Raw genomic sequence first — 27,381 nt, 5'->3', positions numbered from 1 at the left:
CCCGCTCGAGAGGCGACTCCTGCCCCTCGCTTTATTTATTTATTTAATTCCGCTCGGGGAGGCGGCGCCGCGGGACGCGGAAGTGCGGCGGGAGCGCCGCAGCAGCCATGGCTGCCCCGCGCATCCCGCTCCTGCCGCTGCTCCCGCTCCTCGCCCTCCTGCCGCGGGCCGGCGGCGAGCTGCGGGCCTTCGTGGTCGCCCACAGCCACATGGACGTCGGCTGGGTGTACACGGTGCAGGTCGGCGGGGGCGCCGCACGGGTGGGGCGGGTTCTCCGCGGCCGGGGCTGAGCCGCAGGCAGGGCTGCCCGGCGCCGCCGGCTCCCGGGGCGCGCCGCCTGCGGAGAAACGCGCGCATCCTTGGCCGGTGCAGCTCCTGCCCCCAGTGTGGCCTGCCGTGTCCCCTGGTGTTTCGGGATCCTCCTTTGCGGGTGGCATGGTTAGCCTAGGAGCCGTGCCCTTGGGCTGTGGGTTTCTGTGTGCCTGTGTTCAGTAGGATGCTCCTGATGGTGTTTTGGTTGTTTTTGGGGTTTTTTTTTCTTTTTAAGGGAAGTCTTAATTCTGCTTGATGGGGCTTTGATTGCGTGGCAGATTTTCATGGTCGTTACGTTTATCTTGTTACAAAGCCAAAACCCCAGGAAAACCTTCTGTCATTTCTTCAGAGAGGAGAGCAGGATCCCAGGCCCTCGATGGCTGGGGTGGGGAGACTAGGGCACTGGAGACTAGTGCCTCTGAAGTAGGGTAGCAAACTAATTTTTGCCAAATGCATGAAATGCCAAGCAAAATAAATCAGGTGGGGCTTCATGCCTTTTACCTTCGTTAGCCAAAATCCTAATACTGAATTCTTCTTCGTTACTATGAATTATTTTCATTTACGTGTGAAAGATGCTGTGGGTCCTTCACTCACTAGAGTGAAATGGCATTAGGCCTAACTAATAAAAAAGAGCTAGTGGCTCACCCACTATCTCTGCTGTGCATGTATTTTGTCTTCCCTTTTTAGGAAAGATTAATGAATTTCTCCTTTAATACTTCAAAGTCATACTCAGAAATTGCATAAGAGAGCACAAAACTAAAACTTCAAACCCTTAGTTAAAATTTCACAGTGTTTTAAGTATCTAATAATCTTGATTTCAAAAAACCCTTATGAACCAATGGGAAAATAATTGAGGAAGAAATTATTCAGATAAACCCAACAATATTTTAAGCCATTCCTCCTACACTCAAATGTTTTCCATTTTCTAGTGGCATGAGCATTTTTGCAAAGGTGTCTGGATTTCTGTTGTGGAAAGAAAGCAAGGGGCTAGGAAAAGTTAATTTCTGGAATGGATTACCTCATTTTATTTCAAATTGTTATTTTCATGTAGGAAGTTTACCTAAATTGAAACTCTGCATTCGTGTTTTACATATCATGTCCATTAGTTTTTCTGTGGGGAGAGATCTATGTGTCAACCACTTTAGCATGTACATTTTGTGTTGTGTGTTCTTAAGTAGCAGTAGTTTAAGTAGAAAAGTGTTAGAGTGAAATAACTGTCCAATAACATACAGATAACTTCGTTACAAGACAGACATCTCAGGGAATCCCAGGACGTTGGCTGTTGTCTTTAGACATTCTCTATCTCTTTGAAATTAAGTAATAGGTGGAAGATGATCTGGTCAACAAAGGTTGTTCAGGTTGAGGTAAGTGTACAAAGAGTACAGCTTTGTGTGCACAGCTTCAAAATTAACATGGTGTTGTTAATTTGATACCATTTCACAGGATATAACACTGTGGTAGATTATTTGATGGGTGCAGCTGTCATATTTGCATTGCAATAAAAGTCCGTAGGCCTCGTTCTGGAATAGAGGTGTTTTTAGGAGCAAGATACAGTAGATGCGTAAGAGCTCACACTTTCTGTGTCAACACTTGAACTCATTCTAAGATTCTTTTACCGGCTTGGGTTTACTCTATCCTAAAACATCAAGCAAAATAGAGTTATTTTTTCATGATAGTATAATTTACATCACTGCATTGTACTGGTAATGCACAGCACAGTCGTACTCGCTCTGAAGAAGCAATTCTGGTAATTCAGGCCGTCAGAAGAAGAGCTGGAATGGGAGAATGAAGCGTGCATGTGGGGTCTTTATGGTGGTGCAAAATATTATCATTCATAGCATCAGTGATTTAAGGTGAACACTGAGGGACGGGGTAAGCTGTTCCCAGTGTGTCTAAAAGAAAGCTGATATTAGTGCTGGTCTTGGGAGAAGCTACACCTTGATCTAGTCAGGTCCCCAGTCAGGAGGATGTTTTCTGAAACAGAAGGGCCAAAGGCCTTATGTAGACAGCACTCAATCTTTCTCAGGCTACAAAGGAAGCGTACAGCAAATGTGAGGTTTTTGGTATCTCTCTTTTCAAGCCCAATGAATGTTTAAAACAGCCCTTTTAATTTAGGTAAAACAGAGCTTATTTACCTTTTTTTTTTCTTTCAGGAAAGTATGCACGCGTACGCAGCAAATGTCTACACTACCGTCACAGAAGAGCTAATGAAAGGAAAACAGCGCAAATTCATTGCGGTGGAGCAGGAATTCTTTCGACTCTGGTGGGATATGGTAGCCACAGATACACAGAAGCAGCAGGTAAATTGCACTGAAGCCATGCTTCCTTCTAACAAAGAATTCACACTCTTTTCAGGGGGATAAATAAGGGCAAAGTACTTTGCCATTTGCTTTTTACCCAGGTCTGATGTAAGCTGCCTCTGAATCTAGTACTTAAAGGACTTTAAAGGCAGTTGCAAGAGGTTAAACCCCAGCTATAGATTAGAGCAGTAGGAGGTAGTAACCTTTGCACTGAAGATTTTTTTACACTTTACCATTCTTGTTTCATCGGCAACTTACTTATCTGGGGCCATGCTACTTTAAGATGTGGGTGAACCTGAAACAGGCTGCACCAATATCCATTAAAACATCTGATACCTGTCACTGCTCACAAGAAGGAACTTTTTGTTCTTTCCAGTTAAGCACGGCTCAAAAACCTGCCATGTGTAAGCTCAGGTAGTACAGCAAGTCAGTGACTGTACATTTAATGGAAGTGATTTTTTTCTAGTAACGTCATTGTGGAGTTTTATTTGTCACTTCTTCTTTCCTCTGACATGAAACAAACATGCTGAATCAAAGACTGGACTGATAGGCTAGCAGCTGGTTGTTTATTTTGGATCCTAAAACCAAAGGGTATACACATGCAACTTCCCATGGGCACTTAGAACTCCATGGTCTGGTTTGTTACCAGGGTCCTAACAACAGTTCTTTACATTTCAGTTTGTTTAAAGTTCTGGATGTTTGAAGCATGGTGCAAAAAACCACACCTCTTGTCTGGTTTTCTTCACATAGTTCTTCACTATTCTGAGTCTTCTCTTATGTTCCGTATTCAAATAACAGCCTGTGCACAGCTGATCTTTGCAGGAGAGATTTTGCTGGGTTTAGGCAGTTGGCAGTTTTTGTGGGGGCACTCTGCCCATATTTGCCTGTTGTAGGACAATTTTCTTGTAGATTTGTTAAATGAGAAAGCTGTGCTGTAAGTGGGGAAGAAAACAGCATAGGAACTGCTTTGTAGAAGGACAGGAAAGTCCTCCAACTTTCAAAGGTGAGTTGATCTTATTTCAAGTATGTTCTGCTGCTATAAGCCAAATGTAAACTCAAGGCCCATGTTTCTAATGTCTATTCCTGCTATTATGTGGAGTTGAGAAGAATAATGTGTATCACGTTTGACCTTGGTAGTGCAAAATTTAGTACCTATGATTCAGGCTTTAGTTTCTTAGCCTAATTATTTGTAATTGTTGCTTTTACACATTGTATAGTCAGTTCTCTAGTTACTTTGTAGTTTCTTCTCTCAAAATGAAAATGCTTAAAACTAAATTCCTCTTAAACCTGTGTGTCTAACTTTGAAACTCTAATTTGCAGATAAATGGTATGTTTTTAACATTAGCAAGTTGCAAATATTGGTCCCTGAAATTAGGTCACTCTGGTTACTGTCCTGCTTTTTCCACTTGAACTCTAGAATTAATGATTTTCTGTGGTATAGGCACTCTGGTTTTAATTTTCTTTTTTTTTTTTTTTGTCATTTAGTGGTTTACTTGGAATACAGGATGTAATTCTAGTTTGTTTTGAAGTGTCTAGGATTTAATTCTAGTGTTGTTTTGAAGCTTTGTATTGGAACTATAGCATTAAAGACTTGTAAAGGGTACAGCCTGGGTGTCACAGTTGAGACGGTCACAGTACAAAGCAACACACTCCATTTTCAGAAGGCTTCAAACTGCTTTTATCATAGCATGCATGCTTTTTATACATTCTTACAAAACTCTTAAGTTTACACTTTACTCATTGGTCACGAAAGACAAACAAGGTGCTTATTGGAACAGACAGTTGCAGTTTTCTCTTATTTATCCTTCTTTCTTTCTTGGTTTCTATGTCAACGACCTTGGTAGAAAATTCTTCCAGGGGTAAACATGGATCCTCTTATCAAACTTCTCTCTGGTTCACAGAAGTCGCTGTAAAACCTCTTCCACACCGGGGTACAGAAGTTGGTTTTTCAATTCAGACAAGAGAATACGTTAGAGTGAAATGTACTGCAGCGGTATTCAGCCAGATGGGAACCTTGTAGTTCTTTGCACGTGTTATTTACACTGAATTGTCTTGTGTGAACCATTCCTACCTCCTTACTGCGGGTTGATGTCTGGGTGCTTTAACTAGGAGACAAAAAAGATGTGTAGCCACTTCTGTCTGGTTTGTAGGCATGAGTTGATGGTAGTATGGTCCCAAGGATCACAGATATGTTCTAACACCATAGCATCCTGCTGCTTACAGTACTACTGCATCTGTTTCCTCCTTCATTTTGCCCCCTTCTGATCAGAAAAAGTGCTTGTCTTTACAGATACTGTTTTCTTTTCTTTTTTGGAGAGATGGAAGATTGGATATTGCTTAAATTACTTGATTTTTTTTTTCTTGTCTCTCCAGCCTCTCAGTGGTTCCACAAAATTTACATTAAAAAACATTTCTGTGGCCCCAAGTTTTGATCAGAGGTATATTTTGGACTTCCATCCAAATGGGGAATAATAATTTCAGATTCTTTTCATGTAGGTCAGGGCCAGTTCTGTGCTGACACCAGATATCAGTTATCTGGTCTCCCAGCATGCTAATCAGTCACCACAGTCGGCTGGAACTAATTTAGGAATGCTGAGCCCTGAAGCGTTTTCACAACATTGTGAAGGAGAGAAATGATTATAATCAAAATTGACAATCTGGCATCCTATCTGAGTAGACACTGAAGGTTCCTGGGAAAATAAACATAATAGCTCTAAAAATGGCATCCTACATGACAGATTAAAAAAAAAAAAAAAGTTGAGGATTAAAATATATATTTGCATAAACTTTACTTATTGGAAGTTTGAGATATCTCTGAATTTCTAAAGTAACTAAAATAAAACCAAAAGACTCCTAATGCTTTTAGAAAGGAACATAGACTATTCCTTCCTCCCTCCAAACACCACCCCCCTCTTCATCCAGCATTTGCTGAAGGTTGTACTTGTTTCTAGGAGCTGAAATTAAACTCCCCCCTCCCCCACCAAGAAAAAAATTCCCAACCCCACCCCCCCCAAAAAAAAAAAAAAAAAAACACCACCAAAACTTGAGCAGGTTGCAATATATTGACATTTTTTAAACTAGGAAAAAGATCAGAAATTGAGGTTAGCAGTGGGTTATTCAGGCAGGCAAACCTGTGGAATAACTATTTCTTAATAAAGCTTTCTGTCAGTCACAAGTTGAGCAACTTGTCTGTGCCCCAAAGGCAAGATAGATGCACAGGGAGTGAGGAGAGATGTTTGTGGCCATGGTGTGATGGCACTGTCTGTCTGTCTCTCTCCTGGATTCCAGAGATCTTGTTTCCAGCTAAAACCCTGGGAGCCTGAATATTACTGCCTGCCTGGGGCTCCATTGCTGCTTGCAAGGAATTGCATATTGCTTCCTCATCCAGCCACCAAGTGCCTTCCCTAAGCCAAGCTGGATGCAGCAGGAGGAAGATTTTGGGAGAAGCATTAGTATCTTCTGTTTTAATCCTCGAGCTCTAGCTGCCTTGAGGCAGGATTACAGGCTGCTGCCAGTGCAATGTCTGGTGTTGACAGCATAAAAAAGCACAGTAACAGCACTACTGAAAAACACCAAAAGGTCAATGTCTTCCTGGCATCCTTTGTTCCTGTTACCTGATTTCAGTGTAAGCTGGATAAATCAGTGCACTGTGCAGCTCATTGAAATCCTTTTTTTCTCTGTTGCTCTCCTTTAGATACCCTCAGTACAGACAGCCCTGTATCTCACTTTTATCTCACTTTTTCTCCTAGATGCCTTCTTGATAAGTGTTGTGTCTAGGTAATGTACTAGCAAATGAATTTGCAGCCTTTTTGGATAAGACTGAAATGATGCTTATGTTCTGTGTCTTAATTTCCATATCATAGGTCCATCAGTTGCTTCAGGAGGGACGACTGGAATTTGTCATTGGAGGGCAAGTGATGCATGATGAAGCTGTGACACTAATTGATGATCAGATTTTACAGTTGACGGGTATGCGTATTTGCATTTAACCTTTATTTTTCATTGTAATGACCTTGGAGGTTTTGTTTGTCATTTTTTCCACTCCAAAATTGCTATTAATTTCTGACTTCTTAAGAACTAATTAAAGCATTTCTTATTTTTTTACTAGCCAAAGTGTTATTCGTATAAAAATTGTTGCTTAAACAAAACCCATTAGTTTTGACATGACAGTTCTGCAGCAGGCACAAAGGTTACCAAAAGCTGGTTTGTCAGGTATAAACTTGTTTGGAGCAGAGGCCTTTCCTGTGTGTGTGTTTGAGAGCAAAGTTCCTGGGAAGATAGTTATGGTGAAATTGAGGGTATGAAACTCCTCAGGAAAATACCTGGTGCAATTCAGAGTGTAGGGAAGTTGTATTGTTTCGGCAAGGTCTTCTGCAGAATGGGGCACAGGGAATGTCACAGAGGTCAACTAAAATGAGTTGAAAGACTTCCTTGATGAAGAAACCCCCTTTGTAATCATCATCATTTTCTGTGAGAAAGGGGTGCATATTTCCAGGAGACGCACTGTTTGCCATTTAATCTTCTAACTTTTGCATCTAACATTTAAATGTTACACCTGTCCGTCTGATGGTTTAAACATTCTTCTAGTGCATGGGTGTGTTTGCATGAAACAGAAACAGGATAGCTGATGCCACCTCTGTGCTAGAGATGTCTATTTTATGCCACTAAGGTGTAGCAGGGAGGGGATGTGTTAGCACCAGCTGCCATGGCTGATGGAAACTCTGCCAGGGCTATAGTATTTCTACATGGGACAGCAAAGGGACAGAAAACACTTCTGTTATCTTCTGCATCTGACTGCACAGCACCACTGGCCTTGTTCCTTGCTTGTTAGTGTTTATCAGGAGCTCCGGATTAGCAGCTGCTTTTGTATCTCTACACTCTGGCCAAGAGGAGGAGGAGATATGAACTTGTTTTTTCTCTCATCTGACTCCTGTGTTTAAAGGTTGCTTTATGGGCTTAGAGCACTGAACCTAGGACTTCTCAAATAAAATACTAAAATGATTGAAGAGTTCTTTTGTTAAACAAAAACACAGCTTTTCTATACATTGTAGTTAGCTGAAAAAGACATAATTTCTAATTTAACATTTCATTCTGTGTAAACATAATCTTTATTTTTAAAAAGAAATTTCAAGTTTGGTAATTTATTAACCAGGAACAAAATAATTAATGTATTTTAAAATTCTCATTTGTTTGTCCTGAACCCTCTATTCAGTTTGAGTATGTACAAAGAAAATTGATTGTGTGGTGTTCAAGTTGAGAAGCCAGTGCAGACATTTGTGGTCTAGATTTCATGTCTTCTTTTGTCTGTCCAGAATTCCGGTGTTTTGGAGGAGCCTGGAAAACCCTGTTTTAAATATGTCTGTATCAGAATACTGAAACACATTGCAAATATTTTAGCTAGGAAAAATATTAACCAAGGGAAAGATGAAGTGGAAAGAGGCCTTGCAGCCTCACTTATTCAAATGTGATATTAAAATTTGAAATAGAGTTATTCCAGGGAAGATAGGATTGTATTTTCAGATAGTTCTGAGCATAATTCTTCAATTATGAAATAATGATCTGCAATTTTTTTTCTTTTTTCTTCTTTTTTTTTTATGATGAGTATCCAAGTGCAATATACCTGAGTTCCAAATAAAATCTACTGCTTTCCTGGTAGTTTTACTTTGATTCAAATTATTTTTCTGGGTTCATGCTATTGTCTGGGCTTTCCCAGTTCAGGGGTTTCTTTCTTCAAAACTCATTTCTATATTAGTAACATTAGTAACTACATTAGTAACATTAATTGTAAATAACATCAACTATCAAGTTCACTATTAACCTTTGTCTTTTTTAGCTTCATATGACTGATAATTATATTCATGCTAGTTTTATTTAGTGGATGGCTTGCTTCTCTGTCCCTTGTCATTAATATGAGACTAAAATTTTCTGGGAATGGGTTTTATGATTTTTAAGCAAACTTAAACTAAGCCCCAGGTTGTTATTTTCATGCAGACTCCAACCTGGCTATTAGCCTTAACCTAATCTGTAGCTATGTACTTTTTCTGAGACCTCTCTGATCGTAATTCCTTTTTGTTGTAATCTTTTATAATGTTAATAAGTTATACTTGGCGAACAATATAAACATTTTCAGTGTGAAATTTTTTGGTGTGAATGATTAAATTCCCAAAACTTTGAATGCTTTGGGAAACAGCTACAAGAAGCTATCCTTCAAGTGCTTACCTGTATCACAATATGCCTTTTAAACTTAGGAAATTAACTTTTAGAAGTGTTCCTAACCTGAACAAATTTTGCTTTGCAGAAGGTCATGGTTTTTTGTATGAAACTTTTGGCTTCAGGCCTCAGTTTTCTTGGCATGTTGATCCTTTTGGAGCTTCAGCTACAACACCAACTCTTTTTGCTCTGGCTGGTTTCAATGCTCATCTTATTTCTCGTATTGACTATGATCTGAAGGCTGACATGCAGAAAAACAAGGTAAAAATACCCTTAGGAATGAAAACTTTGCTGGCCTCTACTTACAGTAATCTAAACTATGACATTAAGATAAGAATCTGTCATCTGGGCAAGAAAATGTAGGTATTTCTGGTTTAAATGGGACATACTGATTGCATGTGGTAATAGTGAATCATATTAAATGTGTTATATAGTCAATTAATGTCTTCATGACTTCTGGTCAGTGATAAAATGTAGTCCAGCCTGAAGACACAAAATGTGGGCAAGTGGGCAAGTCTAAATGGACACTCCTAATTTGGAGTGTTTGAAGTAGAGACATCTGGGAGTTCCAGCTTTCCCTGACAGAATCTTGTATCTGTTGGGTTTTGTGTGAGCAGGTTTTTTTGTAACCCTTGGGCACAGTGTTGTCAGGCTTGAAACATTTATTTGTGCCTGTAAAATTAATGGTACTAGGTCAGTTAAAGTGGCAGTTAGTCTTGGTTTTGCTGAATTAAGGTTTTCTTTCCTGTTCTGCCTTCTCTTGCACAGTGTCCCATACACAATAAAGGCTTTTCCTATCACTATGTTGGACCCTGATCTGCCATCAGTTTTACTCACTACATTATGAGAAAATAAGGGGCCTTCACTACTGTGTTCTGGGCACTGGGCAGTTTTTATGAATCTTGGGTAAAACTCAAGTGTCTCTGAAGAAAACAGAATTCATGTTGAATTTACTGAAGCCTGGACCTTATGTTTGCAATGATTTGCAGTTCTTCCTTTCTGTTAAAATCTTTTATGACCTTTTGATGATCTTTGCCCAGATGTTTGTTTTTTTTTCTGGCCCTTAAGAGTCTGAAGGCTTCTAAAACAGTAAAATTCTACTTCAGTAGAATGTAAGCATTAACATCAGTTAAACATTGATTCCCACTGACTATAGTGCAGTCAGACTACATCTGGATCTTTTCTAGCTTCCATTGAAACAACTGAGGTATAATGGCTGTGATAAGCCAGGCTTATCTCTGGATTTTAGTGTGCTGGCACTGTGCTGCCTCCTCTCCTTCTGCATCAGTTCTAATGGAAAGAGGCACTGATGTGGCTTCCTGTATATAGTGTGGGGCCTTGCCTGGGATACCATTGGCATTGGATCTTCAGAAAAAGCACTTAAAAGTATTAGAAGTGGTGGAAAGGAAGATGAGAACTCTGAAGTCTTAGGTTGTTATGTTGTTTATGATGTATATATTGTTAATGATGTATTTCTGTGAATGTCATCAAGGGTAATGGTTTTTTACCTTTTCTTTTGTTTTCCAGAAGCTTCAGTTTGTATGGCAGGGCTCTCCTTCCTTATCTGCAAGACAGGAGATCTTCACCCATGTTATGGATCAGTACAGCTACTGTACTCCATCTCAATTACCTTTTTCAAACAGGTCCAAAGATTTCCCAAATATACAGAAATGTTGTTCACTTCTGAGAGTTTATATTATTGGAGTTTAAGCATGTTCTTTGACTGTTTTCTTTCAAAAGTATCCTACTCCTTTCTCCTGACCTGTCGTAGGTCAAGGAGATGTCTGGACTCTGTAGATCTGAGTAAGGATTGTTAAGCATGCATCCCCAGCTTTCTACCATAATAAAGAGGTTTGCTCTGTATGTAACAGTTGAATTCTCAAAAGTGGCACTTGGTACTGACAGGCATTAAAAATGTCTCTAAATATTGACAGACTTGTTTTCTTACACCAGCAGGCTTGAAACATAGGTATGGCTTTCATCTACTTATAATACAGTGACTTACTTACAATGTCAGTCATTATTAAAAAAAAGAGAATAAAAATATGAAACAAATTAATTACTGTAAATAGAAAATGTCCAAAGCAGTACTGGGGTCTTTTTTCTCTGCCTGGAAGTAAAGATTTGAAAGCTCCAGGAAGCTCAGTAGGGAATTGGACATTGCTAATTGATTTTCTATGGGAGATTTTCAGCATTATCTTGAGCTGAGATTGTGTCTGTTGTCCCTGTATACACTACGGCAACAAAAATTTGCCATTAATTTTGTGAAGAAATTTTAGAACTTTTAAAAAAATTATTTTGCTTACTTGCTTATTCAGTAAAATACTCTTTGAAAATGAAGTCTACTTGAGGGAACATCCTCATTGTTACAAAGCTTGCTGGTTGTCCTGTGATTTCTTTGTTCTATGACAGCAAGCAGCAGGGACTTGAAAAGTTGCACAGTGTTGAAAGAAAACGGTAGACTCTTCCCCCTACCTCCATCCCCAAAGAAATACTTAAACCTAAATAGTAGCAATGAATATAAACGGAATTTTTTTGCCTCTTATTCCCGTTTTGTACCAGCACCTTTTGATTTGTTTTTTGCAGTTGAGTAAATCCTGTTTACAGCTTACTGCTTTCTGCTTCTGCTTAGGTCAGGATTTTTTTGGAATGGATTTGCAACTTTCCCAGATCCACCAAAAGATGGTGTTTATCCAAACATGAGTCTCCCTGTTACAGATGCTAACCTCCACCTGTATGCACAAACCATGGTGGCAAACATCAAGGAGAGAGCGGCCTGGTTCCGGACAGGGGAGGTCTTGTGGCCATGGGTGAGTGCCTGGTCAGTGTTTGCTTTAGAAGAGACAGGTACACACCAGAGTGTGAGTGGGTGGTTCTTGTTGCAGCAGGTACTTCAGAAATGCTGGTACAAACCACGTGACATGAACTGTTTTTCTAGTAATTGTGATCCAAATGGCTGACTGGTAATGATATTTAAAAATTCCTTGTATAGCCTGCCAGTTGCCTATCAAAGCTTTCCACTCTACTCAATATAGAAAAAAAAAGTGTCAAAACTGTAAAGATAACCTCTTGCATAACTATATGTTACAGTATTGCTTCCTTTTTTTACCCCTTGCTTTTCTATTTATATGATCTCCTTTTTGAATTGCTTAGCCCAACATAACTCAGTGTTAACAAAATTATAGCATTATAGAAAAGTTTATGACACTTAGGTAGACGTGGTCTTTCCTAACAGATGTCTAATAATTTTCTTTTAGAGTCCTTATATTTTAGCTAGAACGATAAGCAAGCATATCAGCTTGGTCATCCAAACACTTTCTTCAGCAATATGCTGTGTTATTTACATCCTACATGTACATATAGCACTGATGTGCTCTTGCTGTTTCCAAGACCTTAGGAAAGAATAACCTTGCCTAAACTAAAAGTACAGTCTGGTTTCTAATTTTGATGGATGCTGCAGGTATCATTATTACAATATTAAAGGATTATGGGCTATTTCACCACAATATCTGTTCTTACAAAGAAAAACTTTTCTGACTGATGAGTCACTGATTTGTTTTTCTCCTGTGTTTATGACACTTGCTTATATTGAATTTATTATTTTTGTAGAGAGTGAGAAATAGAATATAGCACTCTGTAGTTGTGCTATGGTGAAAATTGTGCTGGAATGGGGAGAAGTTTTTAACAGTACAAATAAACCCCTAACATCTAGATCCAAACCCACAGTTTTGCAGTAATGTAAGAAAACTTATGGCTTTCTGTGCTTGTGATAATGCTATGTAAAGAAGTAGGGAGAATATATGGTTCTAAAACTCTATGCTTTTTAATTATTTTTTCATGATTACAGACAATTTGTGCGAGTAACCCTGCCCTTGATAGTTTTGTAACCAATGTCAGTTATATGGGCAGTCAAAATCAAAATAAATACCCCTGGAACATTGACTAGTGTTAAAAATTATCCTCCTTAATTATGTGACCCAAAGTGATTTGGCTGTTCTGCATTTGGAATTTCAGGGCTGTGACAAACAGTTCTTTAATGCATCTGTTCAGTACTCTAACATGGACCTGCTGGTAGATTATATTAACAAGCATTCTGCTGAGTTTGGAGTGACTGTCCAGTATGCCACTGTCAGTGATTACTTCCAAGCAGTCTATAGCAGGAATCTTACATGGGAAACTCGGGACTCTCAAGATTTTCTTCCATATTCAACAGGTAATGAAGTCCACAGCTGACTAATGTCTGCCTCAAATGTACGTATGTAAAATTTTAATAAGGGAAAATGAGCAGTAAAAAAGAAAAATGCCTTCTGATAAGATTTGTTCACTCTATGAGGTATCATCAACAGACTAGTTGATCCCAATTTAGTTGTGTAAAAAAGATGGGTGTGTGGCCAAATAGAACAGTGTCCCATTTTTACTGTTTAAAATAACTGGATTAGGCATAGCTTAGACCAGAGGTGGAAAATGTGATGTGGATCTGTGAATGTCTGGAGAAGCTACAGGTAACCAAGGGACCAAGGCAATCTGAAAGCTCTTGGGGTAGTTCTGTGTTACTACAGTAGGATGGGGGTTCCCACAGTGAAACAGTCAATGTTCAGGATTTGGTGTCCACACTGTAAGTAATTACAGGAAATTTGTAATCTAGTCATGTGTGGCCACAGCTCTCTTCACAGAAAGCAGCAGGCACAAGTTCTCCAAGGATTTTTCCTGGGAAAGGCAGTCAGAAGTTCAGAGAAGAAGAGAAAACAATTCTTATCTCTATTCACTCCTCCTGTTGTTTTGCACATGTGGAATGTGTTATGGAGATTGTTTCCTGAAAATGATTTGGTTATTGGACACCAGTGAAGGTTGTTTTGATTCCTTGGCCAGCTGGGTCAAAGCTGTGTCCTGGCTGTCTCAGACAGTCATGGGTTTTTCTTAAGTATCTCTTTTAGTATAGTATTCTTAAGTATTTTTTATATCATTTTAGTATGTAATTGAGTATAGTAGTAGTGTAATATAGTATAGCTTAGTAAAGCAATTGTTCAGCCTTCTTAATCATGGAGTCAGAGCACATTATTCCCTGGCTGGGGATTGCCTGTTTCTACTATAGTCATATAGACTTGAATGCCCATTAATGCTTGTTGCATCCATCAGGAATCCAGTTTGTGAGCTCCAAATCCAATCTTTTCTATAAGGCAAAGCATACTAGGTAAGGATGACCTGATCCAAACAAAATACTAATGGAGATGAACCCCTAAAGTCTCCTGTAGGAGAAATCTTGCCTTTTTCATTAAAGAAAACACTTTGAAATTCTGGGGTGGGAAAGAATCCTCTTATAACTGAAGTCTAAACAAGTAAAAAAACGGTCAGTATTTTGGAAATTTTGTTATACAGTGTTAGAAAATTTCTTTGCTGCTCCTTGTTGTTTACCTGCTGCACTGACTTAGCTTTTCAAGCCAAGCTGAAAAGTACTAAAAGATACCAAAAAAATCATGCCGTACCAAACATCCCTTTAATTCTTTTCCCCAGTAAATTTACCCTTTTAGACCTCATATCAAAGTATGCAGAGAGAAGCCACAACCAATTTCTCAATTTCTAAACTCATTAATTTATTTTATTGCCTGGTTTATTGTTAAAATCCCATTGATTTCATTAAAACACCTTTCTGTGTAATTGTAGCTCCCACTGCTTCATCACATTTTTTGGCTGTGTACGTATATTTCAGACTGTTCTGTAATGTGTCTGTTAACTTTTCAATGAATAAAAATAACCATTGCTTCCTGTGAATCATGGCGTGGACTGATCCCTGACTCCCTCACCTCCCTCTAGGGATCATACCTAACAACTTACTGATTAAAGCATTGCCAGTTCTAACTGCTAATATCCTTTTACATCTGGGCTCTTTCCTTTATCTTCTGGCATAATTTACCTGCAGGATTCAATTGCTATTAGCTTGCATAATAGCAGCACCTTCAGTGTTCCAGCTGGGTGCCCACACAGAGATGTAGTTTTTTTCCCCAAATGACTTTCTGTGCCTGGCAATTGCAGTATAGATTTGAGTGCACTTTCTCCCACATGCTGTTTTGCTTCTTGATGATTAATCCTCTCTTATTCTTGCTATGCCCTTTTTTTGTGAGTCACATATTGGGCTCAGTGTCACTTATGATATATGGAAACTCAAGTTTTAAGTCCCAGATAAGTATTTCCTTCTGCTCTGCATTCATTGTACTGTGCTGATACGTATGTGTGGTTCTTCTGCTTGTAATGTTTAAAACCAAAAATGAATTAATTCTGTTGAAACTTCTAGCACCTTTCAGTCCAAAATAAGTTTTTTGAGCAAAAGATCCTATTTTTTAATCATTGCCTTTGCTCTTGGGCTGATAGCAGATTATTACATTTGCATGTATGCTCTTTGGAAACACTTTCTGCAACTTCTTTCTAGAAAACCTATTTATCACTAGTGTATGTTAAAAGAAATTGCCCCCCAAAAAACACACACTCCCACCCCTAAGGAGAGTTTTGAAGGTTTTAAAAACAAATAATTGTTTTCCAAGTTCACTCTGTGGGCTACTGAAACATTAACACAAACAGAATGTTGAAATACTTTCCAGTAACCACTTGAGGGCATCTCTTGATGTAGTTTGAAATGCTGCAGTAGTTTGGAGTCATCCCATCACTATTTCTACTCCAGTTTGAAGAAATCAAATTTAAGCTAAATCTCTTTGACTGAAAGGTTGAAATTTAGAGTGTGTGTATCAAGCAATTACCAAAGATTATAATGTATTTTATTAACAACTAATAATAATATATGGTTCAGTGAAACTTCGAAAATTCTTCAGTGCAGATCCACAAGGAAGAAATTTCCATAAACACAGGTTAACTTGGTTGGTACTGGCTGTGTATCAAACTTGCATGTTACTAGGCCTGTAGGAGAGATGATTTTTCAAAATGCGTGTTCCTGGCTGAGTTTCTTTGTAGGCTTTATGACCTTTGTACTTGATGGCTGCTGTGTCAATCCCCAGTAGGATTCATGTAAGAAGCTGAACAGTAGTAGTAGAAGAAGAAGAAGAATAAATGAAGTGGTATTTTGATGTGTATTGGATCTGTTCCACTCTAAACAGAGCCATTCCAAGCATGGACTGGGTTTTATACTTCTCGGAGCACATTAAAAGGAATTGCGAGGAGAGCAAGTTCACTGCTTTATGCTGGAGAATCCTTTTTCACACAGTATGTCCAGAAACACCCAGAAGGTTCTATTTGCAAATGTAAAGCCTTAAAGCAACTTCAGAGTCTTAGATGGGCAGTTTCAGAGGTAAAGATTGATTTATTTTCTACTTTGAATGAAATTGTTTATTTTCCAAATGAAAATTTGCATAAGCATTTCACCTGGAGTGTCTCAAAGTTGCTTTTATATTTTTGGAAATAACTTTCCGCCTTTTGCAAGTCATAAGCAATAAAGCAATTTTTCAAAAAACTGTCTTGTAACATTACTTCAGCCCCTTAACCATGCATCATGGTTTCCACTGGCAAATGTTTTCTTCAACCAGTGAAAGAGTATGGGGTTAGAAATTTTGCATATGAAATTCCTTTTCTTGGTGTTACTTTTGTTATTTACAAAATTATTCTTAAAAGTAAATAAATACCAAACAAAAATTGAACTAATTGAAAACTACTGATAATCTCTACTTCTGCTAGCTAGAACAGGAAGGACAGATTTGTTTCTTCAAAGTTCAGCAGCTAAGTGATTAGCCTTGTATCATTAACCATTTGCAGTCCTCAATGCTTTTGCTGTCAATAATTATTTTGTCTGCTAAGGTAATGACCAGAACTAAGTATGAAATGAAAAATCTGTCTTGTTACAGTATATTTGCTGCATTCTTGGTTTTGGTAACTTGTTTGGTTTTTCCCTCTGAATATAGCTGTCATCTCTTATTGTTTTAAGTTGTGTGTAAGAAGTTTAGTGACTATCATGTTAACACATTGCAAACCTGAAGTTGTCGTCCTGTTGCACCTTTCAAATTACTTTTAAATACAAGGTCCAGCACCATGATGGTATAACAGGCACAGAGTCTCCCAAGGTGAAGGACATGTACTTGAATAACTTGATGTATGGAATGTTCAACGTAAAGAAGCTAATGGCTTCCATAATCTTTGATATCAACAATGCAAAGAAGAATGGAGAGGTCTATTCTTCTGTTTACACTAAAGGCTCAGGAAAACCAGGTACTTTTTGCACAGCTTTTCCAATTTTCAAGCTACCTTATGAAAGCTATCATGTTTTCCTCCAAAATAACATATTAAGAACATCTAAGTTCTGTGAACCATGGCTAGAAAATCGTGTTTGCCTTCTGAGACCCAGGATTTCTCAGCTGATGTTAGACAGAACTCTACCTCAGTGCATATGTTAGACCTGGCTCTCAGATTCAGATTTCAAATGTAAAACAAGGGGAGGAAGAGGTGCTGATCAGAATAGTCACTAAATTAACTTTCCTCTGCAACAGAGCGTTATATGATAAGGAGCGCCGTCAGAGTGAAGAAATGTTCTTGCTATAATGTACTGCCAGCTTGTGTAAAAAATGTAAAAGGATTTTTAAGAAGTCTGTTCTAAAGACTGTACACTCCCTTTTATCTTGACTTTGGAAACTTTTTAAACTGTCAGATGTAAGCAGTGCCGTGGGCTGTGCAACAGACCCATTTGGATTTTTACAGGGCTGTTTTTAAATTAGGCTTCTCATTTGATCTTCTGTATAACTCTGATAAAGTTAATACTGCATGACAATGAGTTGTAAGCAGCTTATCTTCACTAAATGCATTTACATTCAACTCAGGTGTCATTTTCTGAATACATGGTCTCTTTTGATTGGGCAGAGAATAGAAGAATAAAGCAGAAAAGGTTTAAATGAAGCACTGTAAAATGTTTTCCTTTTTTCAATCATGAAGTTTTACTGCAGGGTTTTATGTTAAAATTTTGTAAGATAGTTGTATCTATACAGATTTCTTAAATACATTTTAATACCACATTTTAAAGATACATAATGTAGTGACTGCAGGTTTTGTTTGTTTGCACAAAGGTGCTGCAGATGTTGACCTGTATGTGGTTGTCTATAACCCACTGGCATGGAACATCACTACCTTTGTCACGGTTTCTGTCAGCAGTGAGGCGATGAGTGTATATGATGAACTGGGACATTCTGTGCCAGCACAGGTACTTCAACTTTGTTTCTTTCTGTTACTTTTTACTCACTTGTCAGTTTTCATTAACCAGATTCTACTTCCTGTTGAAGTTGGATTTTCCTACTTATCCTTCAAGGGTTGTTTTTGCTTGTCTGTTGTCTCAACAGAGAGACTTTTTTACTCTCTGAAAGGACTTGCTGCTCTTGTGGTGTGCTTGGTTTGTCCTTTGCATGTCTGCTGTGTGTGACCTGGTGCTTCTTACCTTATTTTTCTTTCTGTAAAAAAACACTGTTTCAAATAAATTCTATTATGTTGAAGGACTGCCTTACAATTGACAGCCCCGTTTGTGCAATTGACAGATTGCCTTGGGGAGGGAGAAGAAGAGAATTAAGAAATGTACGTCTTAGAAACTGGTGTCAGTCAGCTGCCATTTGATGTCTCATTCTTTCATAGCCAAGCTCCAAGACACAGCCAGCTGTTCCAGGGGAGGGAAGAAAGTGGCCTCAAGTGAGAGCTAGCACTAGCCTTTCTCAGGAGCATCTGCTGTACAGAATGCATCATCATCAATGGCTTGATAAATCTCCAGGAATGCTTCCTGCACATGAGGCCTGAAGAGGCCTGACACAATTCCAGATGTTCCCCTCTGTCCCTGAGATGCCAGATAGCTCAGCAAATTCTGCCAGCTGCACAGTTTCTGTGACCTGTGGCTTACAACTGTGACAGTGCATGAAGGCACATTGTAGTCAGGTAGTGAGGCACAGCAGCTGTCCCTTGTTCCTGTACATGTGATGGCATAAGACCACACTGCCTTTATCTGGAAATCGTCAGTCTCTTTGGTTTGGCACGTGGTCGTGCTTCACTGGAAAGGCTCAGCTTAATCCAAGTTCATCAGGCTCCCAATTAAAAGCAGCATGGATCTACATTGTAACTTAGAATTATAAGAATGGCATGTTTTAAAACTTACTAAAGTAGAAGCCAATTTTTATAATTTAGGACTTAACAATACATGAAATTAATTGCCTTGCTAATTAATGTGCTGTAATGAAGCATTTTTGTGTATGCTAACGTACAGGTTCAAAGCTCCGTGGAATCCCAGTCTACCTATGATCTGTATATTCTAGTTGAAATAAGTGGTCTGAGCTACAGAAAATACAGTATTAAACCCTTGGATGGTCAACAATCTGCCTTTGTTGGGAGCTCAATCAAGTACAGGCGGAGAGACTTGACTCGTGCAGGGCAGCGAAGCCAACAGTTGTTTCCTGTGGTTAACAGCTGCTACCAGATCGTGTTTGACCAAAACACAAACCTGATGCACAGCATTACAGACAGGTGAGATTGCCTGTTTGTTTCAATAGTGTGTCAGATTATTTAAAGCACTTCATAAAAATAAGTCCAAGGATTTGTATTATGTGTCTTTATTCCAAGACTCAACAAAATGTTCTTTGTGGTCTTTAAAATTGTTTTTATCCCTTCACATGCTTTCTTTTTACAGGACACTTCAACACTAGCACAGGCAGAATTCCTTACTAGTTCTGTGATGTTTCCCTGTTTAACTTTGCAGTTGGTCTGAGATGACATATCACAGTAATAACTAGTATGTCAGCAGAGTTTCACTGTACTTTAGAACAAAATAGGATTGTGAATGTGCATTTTTGTTAAAAATTACTAAGAAGCACAGTGAGCCTTAAGTGATAAAGTAAGCGCTTACTTACACTAAGTAGAGTTTTGCAAGTCCCGTATCACTCTTTCTGTGGTAGAAAGCTACAAAACTCTCTGAAAGGAAACTTTTAACTAAGGAATTTCCATTTAATCAGGTAGGAAAAATGGAAGCATTATCAAGATCTAGGTGAGATTTGAAGTTTTCAGGTGGTGTCTCTCAGCTGATGTGACTTGGCCCAATTTCTTCAGCTTCAGTGGAGTTGTGCTGCATTTTGCCTGCTCAGGATTCAGATTGTCACCTGTTATATACTGATGGAATATTTGACCCCTTTGACACTGGCATGCTGATTGCTAGATCTCTTTCACCTTTGCAGTTTTGTTCATAATTCTGCCCTCTATAGCGAGGACTTGTTGTCCAGCATCACTAAAATCAGCTTTAGAAGTTCAGCTGGTCCTTAACTAAGAGCCCTGGAGTATTTTCTCAGAGTGCCTCCAGATCATAACTCCAGAAGTCTTTGAGATTCTATGTCTATGAGATTCATGTCTATGACATGTCTCCAGATTCTATGAGAAATATAGTGTGGAAGAACAAAAATCTAAATTCAGATTTTGGGTTTCTTCATCCTGTTCTGGCAGGCAGCAAGAGCTGGAATTCAGCACGTAGGGGAAATGAGATACTCAATAATTTTGAACTTTTCTAAAGGCAATGTAGAAAAGCTCAAAATGCTTGAGTTTCAGAAAGTTTGCAGTGGGATAATGGGAAAGGATGAGGCCTCACAGGTCAGAATGGGAGGAAAGGTTGAAAAAAATTGGGATCTTCAATTGGAAAGCCCTTTACATTCAACTGCAACAGTTAGAAGTTCTAGATCCTGCCCCTGCACTGAAAGGGCCTCATAAGAGAAGTAGTAGAAAAGACTTGGATATTCTCCTCAGTTAATACAAATTATGGGTAGCTGTATTAACATGAGATAAAACATTTAGCAGTATAAATTTATATGCTAGATGAAGTGATTTTTCCTGTTTTCACAGCAAGTTGCCAAAGGCAGAGCAGGTAGCTGAGAGCAGCATCTTAAATTGCCTCCATATGACTTTCTGAAAATTGTGATAATAAGTCATGAAAACTGTAGGCTTCAGTGGAGAGAGGAGGAGATACAGTAGGTAGTGAGTGATTGTAAATGTTGCTATCCTGTTGATTGTATTGTTACCAGTGTTAGACATGGAAACTTGCATCATGCTGATTTTACCTAGCTACAAAGGTCAATGAAACTAATTATTCATTGGAGCAGTGCAGTGTACCTCATTCTTGTGAAATGGGTAGTTTTAATCCTGTAGCAACTCTGGCATCAAAACAATGAGGTGATATAGATGATGTTTAATCTTAAAATGTTTCTCTTCTGCAAAAATAGGAAATTACATAGAAACTCCATTTGCTTACAAACTGATTGATATCTTAATGGGGGGCACTTTAGTTCTTTGCTGTCCTCATTTGCTCAGTCTCACAAAATCAATCCAGAAGAAGAAACAGTTTTTTGTCCTTATATTTCCAGCCTCGTTCTTCTTGCTGTTCAGCTTTGCATTTCTCATGTACAAAATGTGTTTATAAGTTACTTAATTTTTACTCTTCTCTGGATTCTCAGGGAGACTAACCAGACTGTCCAGTTCACCCAGGAGTTCCTTGAGTACCACGTAAATGGAGACACAAAGAAAGGACCCATTTCAGATAACTACTTGTTTGCTCCAAATGCTTCAGCTGTTCCAGTATCAAAAGCAGTGGGGTTGGAAGTGATGTTTGGAAACTTGATGACAGAGATAAGGCAGTATTTCTACAGGTACAGCACCGTTACAGCTTCACTGGAATGTTTGGATGTGTATGAGGTTACTTCTGTACAGTTACTCCTAAACAGTGAGCTCTGTGTATTTGTACTGTTTAGGATTTAGACAAAAAAACTTACCTTACATCTGCTGAATGTACTGCTGAGGAAGCACCTCCTGTAAATCATAAAATCATAGATTTTTTGGTGTTAGAAGGACTGTAAGATCCAATTCCAAACCCTCTGCAGGGACACCTTCCACTAGACCAGGTTGCTCAAAGCCCCATCCAACCTTGAGGGCCAGGGCCAGAGACAGAGCCTTCAGCACCTCCAGGGATGGAGCATCCACAGTTTCTCTGTGACAGTGTCTCACTACCCTCAGAGCAAGGAATTTCTTCCTAACATCTTACCTAAACCTACTCTTTTTAAGTTTAAAGCTATTTCCTCTTGTCCTGTCACTACATGCCCTTGTCAAAAGTACCTCTCCAGCTCCCCTGTAGGTCCCCTTCAGGTACTGGAAGGCTGCCCTAAGGTCTCTCCAGAGCCTTTTCTTCTCTCCTGAGCAATCTTAAGCTGTCTTCGTAGGAGAGATGCTCCAGCCCTCTGATCATCTTTGTAGCCCTGCTCTGGACTCATTCCAGCAGGTCCTTGTGCTTCCCACGCTGAGGGCCCCAGAGCTGGATGCAGTACTCTGGGTGTGGTCGCAGGAAGGGGAAGCAGAGAGGCAGAATGCCCCCCCTTGACCTGCTGGCTGTGCTGCTTTGGAGGCAGCCCAGGACAAGTTTGGGTTTCTGGGTTATGAGCACACTTTTGCCAGCTCATGTTGAGTTTCTTATTAGCCAACACCCCCAGTGCCTTCTCTTAAGGGCTGCTCTCCAGCCTTTCTCTGCCCAGCCTGTGTTTGTGTTTGTGTTTGTGCTTGGGATTGCTCTGATACAGGTGCAGAGCCTTGCACTTGGTCTTGTTGAACTTCCTGAGGTTCACATGGGCCCACTTCTGAAGCACATACTGCTGCAGGAGGGAGGGGGGGATGTGGAGATTGTTTAGGGAGATCCTTTGTGGTACATTTTTTAATGCAACTTCTGTTGAGAAACTGGTTCTGTACAACTCAGTGTTAATATTGCAGCTAATATCTTACATGGATGGAAATTGGACATAATGATACATTTTCATAACTGTGAATATCTATCTTGAAAGCAAATTAGAGAAAGGAGAAAATAATCCTTTATAAGGTCACTCTGACCCCTGATGAACTGTTTTCTCTGTGGTAAAATTATATCAGTCTATAAACCCTTCGTCCCCTTTTAAATCTGGTTGTTTGGTTGAAGTCTTTGGCTTTACATGGCATTGCTCAAGGATTGTAGTTGAGAAGGACCTTTGGAAAGTAGTGTGGAATTCTTGCATCATAGTTGATGTCACCCAGATTGTAAAAATCTATGTATTCTTTACAATGTAAATATATTGTTTAAGGAGTCATAATAATTTTAAAATTTGTTGTTCATTTTGAGCAACACAGAGCCTTTGTAATCAAATGAGGAATCCTCCTTACACTAGTAATGTGAAGGAAACTTTAAGGATATAACTTACTCTGGTTGAATATCTGTACATTTGAAAGCTAAATTGAAATTTAAAATTACTGTACATGAAATAAATAGAAAATGGGCAATAAAGTTGTCTGTGTAGGATGACATCATGAGTGCCTTACAAGTTTTGTCATAAACACTCAAGTGCTCCACCTTATAAACTCTGCATCCTTCCTCTCATTTTTGTAGCAATGTTACTTCTCAGGACTATATATATGCAGTGTACACCAGGCTGTATTCAGTACCAGAAGGCTACGATGGGAAGCTGCTTTGCCATAGGATAGAGCAAGAATACAGTGTTGGGCCTTTGGAATTAAATCGTGAAGCAGTTCTAAGAACAAGCACAAATTTGAACACCAGACAACTTCTCTACACTGACAACAACGGGTATCAGATGCAGAAAAGACCATTCAAGGCATATGTGAATAACACAGTGGCTCGGGTAGGCACTAAGGTGTAATCCAAAGTCAGTTGTGTCTTATCTTTGCTCTCTGTTACTGTTTCCTGTGTTAATATTATCTCTGCATGGTTTGCTGTGTGGTTACAGAACTATTACCCTATGGTCCAGACTGCCTACATAGAAGATGATACCACAAGGCTGATGCTGCTTGCAGAAAGAGCTCACGGTGTGTCAAGTCAAGGGAATGGACAAGTTGAGGTAAAGTATGAATTTTTATTTCTTTTTCTACAAGGGCTTAATTTCATGGCTGCTGATAATGTAAGTAAAGCCTGATGGCTGATTCCTCTTGTGACATTTACCCTCCCAATACAGGTGATGCTACACAGGAGACTGTGGAACAACCTTCAGTGGGACCTGAATAACAATCTCACTTTGAATGACTCTTCAGTGGTTCGCCCTGTAATTTGGCTTATTTTAGGAGCTAAGGATGTCACCAACACTTTGTATCGGACAAGTGGACTGGCGTTAGAGCATAGGCCAGTAGTGATGTTTGGAGCATTATCAGGTAATCGTTCAGTCCCCTATGTTACCTTTAGCAGCTGGATGGCTTGTTTATGTTGCTTTGATTTATGCTGTTGAGTTTTTAAATGCAGACTTCAAGCGTCGTGTGAGGCAAAGTTAGCATGGAGTGAGTTAGGAGGCAGATTTAGAGCCTGCTAATTACTTTGCATTAATTTCAAACATGGATGTTGTCCAAGTATATGTAATGTTTCTCTTGTTATATAATTATCTCTACTTTGAGAGGAAAATAAATTTTAAAGCATCTAATGAGAGCAAAATGTTCACACAGGGAATTAGTGCAAAGTAGGTAGTGCACCATATATCATCTTCCTGGATGCTGAGTCCTTAATGACCATTTTTGAGTTATTCTTTTAAAAATATTTGTTCGCCTTATCAACTAAAAGTGAAGCCTGGTATTGAAATAGCAATTTCAAACTGAAGTGAAATTTGTTTTATGGAAAGCTCTGATACACTGTTCTAGCAGCTTAAAATCATGCTGCTTTCTGCTTATTATCTTGGAAGGCCTTGGAGGAGAAAGCATATCACTACTTTGCCTCTGCCTGGGCCGAATAAGCAAAAAGCCCTTTACCCTTCCACAGTGCCCTAGCCAGGCTTGTGTGTATGATGGATGTTTAATGTTTGTTTTGTTTTATTTTGCATAAAGGAGGAGATAAACCAAAGCTACCCAGACAACTTCAGCAGAATTCAGTCCGTGATTTGCCTGTAACTGTGCCACCTAATCTTCATCTCCAGACTCTGAGCATTCCAGGGTGGAGGTACAGCTCTAATCATGCAGAGCAGGTCCGCAGCATCCACATGGGTAGGTGCCTTCCAAAAGGTGGCTGGATGTTACACTTAAATAAGCTGGTTTTCTTTTTTTTATCTCTTCTGTGGCTAGTATTTTTATTTATTCAAAGCATTAAATTCCTCAATCAAGGAAGTTAATTGTACAGTATTATTTGGCTGCCCAAGTAGTAAAATATTTCTCCTGCCTGAGTTTGTTATGCCTGTTAGTGACATTCCTGTCAAAGTGGGAGCTGGGTATTTCCTGATATTAGTCCTCTTGCTAATTTTAAAAAATAGGAACTAAGTTCAAGTGATGGGAGTTTAAAGTTTAAAAAATTCAAGTTTAAAACTTGGGTTTAATTTTAAAGAAAGAAAATATATGTATTTTGGTTTCTTTTGAAGGTGAACAGAAGCAAGGTGATGCAGATTTCAGTCGTGTCCTGCTAAGAATTAGACACTTGTATGAAGTTGGAGAGGATCCTGTGCTGTCTCAGCCTGTGATGGTAGATCTAAAGGTAAATGTAGCCCTTCGAGATGGGACACCAAGTAAGGTGGTTTTATTCCAGAGAGAAGTGGTTCTGGAATGCTACATCCTGTGTACTATAAAGTACACAAAAGATGGATATAAATGTATTAGTAGAACTTTACCTCAGAGGGAAGTGAGCCTTTTTTTTTCACTTGGCTTTGCAACACAGAAGCCATCACTTCAAATGAAGTTGCCATAGGCACAGCATGAGGATCTGCTGAAAATGGGTAGGACTGGTTCTGCTGAGCTGTTGGAGTGTAACACTTCCTGCACTACCTTAACCAGTGCAGAGAGTAGGATTCTGTGTTGTTGTTTCTTTAGTTATTGAAAATTGTACCTATAATTAATGAAACTTGAACAGGATTAAAGGAAAACATTTTTTTTCTACAGTTTATTTCAGTGAGTTAGTTGTTGCTTCCATCATGTACTCACTTTTTTTCAGTTTCATGTTTATTTGATCTTTCCTATGGAAATAGATTACTTTATACTTCATGGCAGGAGTTTATTATTTTTATTGTCATGACAGAAACCTGGGGATCAATGTGTAGGATTCTTTGTTTTAGTTAAAAGGGGAGTGTGAGTTTCAGCCCTTTTAAGAGACTCTGTACTGCAATGCAGAGGAAGCTTTCAGCACCTCAGCTTCTTAGTGTGAAGCCTGGTGAATCTGTATTTGCCCATGTGCTGCATGACCTTGCAGATTTTCAGTGTCTCTGCTCCAATTAACAGGCCGGTGCTAGAGTTGAAAATTCTGTCTGGTCTTACTGTGTACTAGGCTAGTGAGTCAAAACTCCTGTCTATGAACTCTCCTTTGATTCCTGGTGTCCTCTTTACTCAGTCTTTGCTAAAGGGATTGGGATCAGTGGCGGCGGTGGAGGAGCGATCCCTCACGGGCACCTGGGATGTGAACACTTTGGAGCGGTGGAAATGGAAGACTGCGCAATACCCAGGCAAAGGTAGGTGGAATAAGGTGGTTCGTGTCCATTGACTGTTGAAGCTTGATGATTAGTCTGGTTAAAAATATTTTCAAAAACTGCAAGATTAGAAATGCATTATTGTTTTGTATGGCAGACCTGGTACCTGTCACAGCCTGCAGGTAGGAACATTTAGCTAAGATTCCCTGCAAGTACCAGACTGTTGTATTCATTGATAGCTTGTTTTGCCTAGAAGTGTTAAAAAGCTTGGAATCTTTCTGGAGTTTTCTTTGTCCAGGTAGAAGTGACTACTTTATGAATTCATGCTTGTGACACAGATTGATTTTGTCAGATGCTGATGAGTTGTGTTTATCTAAGTTGAAGCCTGTGCTGCAGAAAAACGCACAGCTGCAGTTAAAAATCTCTGCTGTAATCAGCTTAAAGGACTCTATGGATTCTATGGATATGATTCAAGTTAGGGCTGACACTCAGATCCAGTGCTGTGGGTGACCTCATTTTATTTCTCATTCCAGTTAGTTGCTTGGACAATATCCTTGCTGTCACTTACATACATATTGTGCCTTGTGAAAAGCTTGCAGAGGTTTTGGAATGGGCTTGGTAGAGAGTTTAGAGCTCTATTTGACCTGCAGCTTAGAGCTTGCTTGCTCTTTATTCATGTTGAAGACAAGGTGCATGACTGGAAGAGTCGTTTCGCATTTTCTGTGTGAGTCAGTGTGTGAAAAGAAGAGAAATTGTTGTATATTTTAATATTATGAATGGGTACATCTTAGGCTCTATACTATGAGTTTTAAGGAGGAGAATCTGCTCAAACACTAACTTTTAGGGAAGGGATGAGTTAAAACTGATGTGATAGAATAACATAGCCATTTGAGTAAAGCTGCTGTAATAAATTACCAACGCTTTTGTGTTTTACAGGGTTCTTCAACAGCACAGAGACCTCAGAAGACTTCATAGTAACTGTTCACCCAAAAGAAATAAGAACTTTCTTTGTATACTTCCAGGTTCAATAATGATTGATGTATTTCAGGTGAATATGTAATATCTTTGAAGTTTTGTTTCATGATACAAGTTATGATCTTGGAAAACATCCTACTGCTGTTAATGAAGGAAAAATTAATTTTGGAATAAACTTTGAATTTAATTGA

General features: G+C 39.1%; 1 protein-coding gene across 1 annotated transcript; it reads left to right on the top strand.

Annotated features, from left to right (window-relative positions):
- Positions 1-27,381, top strand: MAN2B2 (mannosidase alpha class 2B member 2). The gene is made up of 19 exons (XM_038135717.1): positions 1-239; positions 2,466-2,612; positions 6,476-6,581; positions 8,911-9,083; positions 10,350-10,465; positions 11,455-11,632; positions 12,837-13,035; positions 15,926-16,116; positions 16,841-17,027; positions 17,876-18,009; positions 19,051-19,307; positions 21,275-21,466; positions 23,221-23,473; positions 23,579-23,689; positions 23,804-23,996; positions 24,657-24,812; positions 25,181-25,293; positions 26,140-26,257; positions 27,152-27,381. The coding sequence occupies exons 1-19, from the start codon at positions 108-110 to the stop codon at positions 27,244-27,246; spliced, it is 3,051 nt and encodes a 1,016-aa protein (XP_037991645.1). The 5' UTR covers positions 1-107; the 3' UTR covers positions 27,247-27,381.

This window comes from Motacilla alba, chromosome 4 (assembly GCF_015832195.1).
Source record: "Motacilla alba alba isolate MOTALB_02 chromosome 4, Motacilla_alba_V1.0_pri, whole genome shotgun sequence".
NCBI lineage: Eukaryota > Metazoa > Chordata > Aves > Passeriformes > Motacillidae > Motacilla > Motacilla alba.
Note: the sequence above shows the minus strand (reverse complement) of the source record. Positions and strands in the feature narration are given on the sequence as shown.

Coding starts and splice junctions, on each gene's coding strand:
- MAN2B2 (XM_038135717.1), top strand. CDS start 108: ATGGCTGCCCCGCGCATCCCGCTCCTGCCGCTGCTCCCGCTCCTCGCC. Junction 23,474..23,578: donor TGAATAACACAGTGGCTCGG/GTAGGCACTAAG, acceptor GTGTGGTTACAG/AACTATTACCCTATGGTCCA. Junction 24,813..25,180: donor GGTCCGCAGCATCCACATGG/GTAGGTGCCTTC, acceptor TTTCTTTTGAAG/GTGAACAGAAGCAAGGTGAT.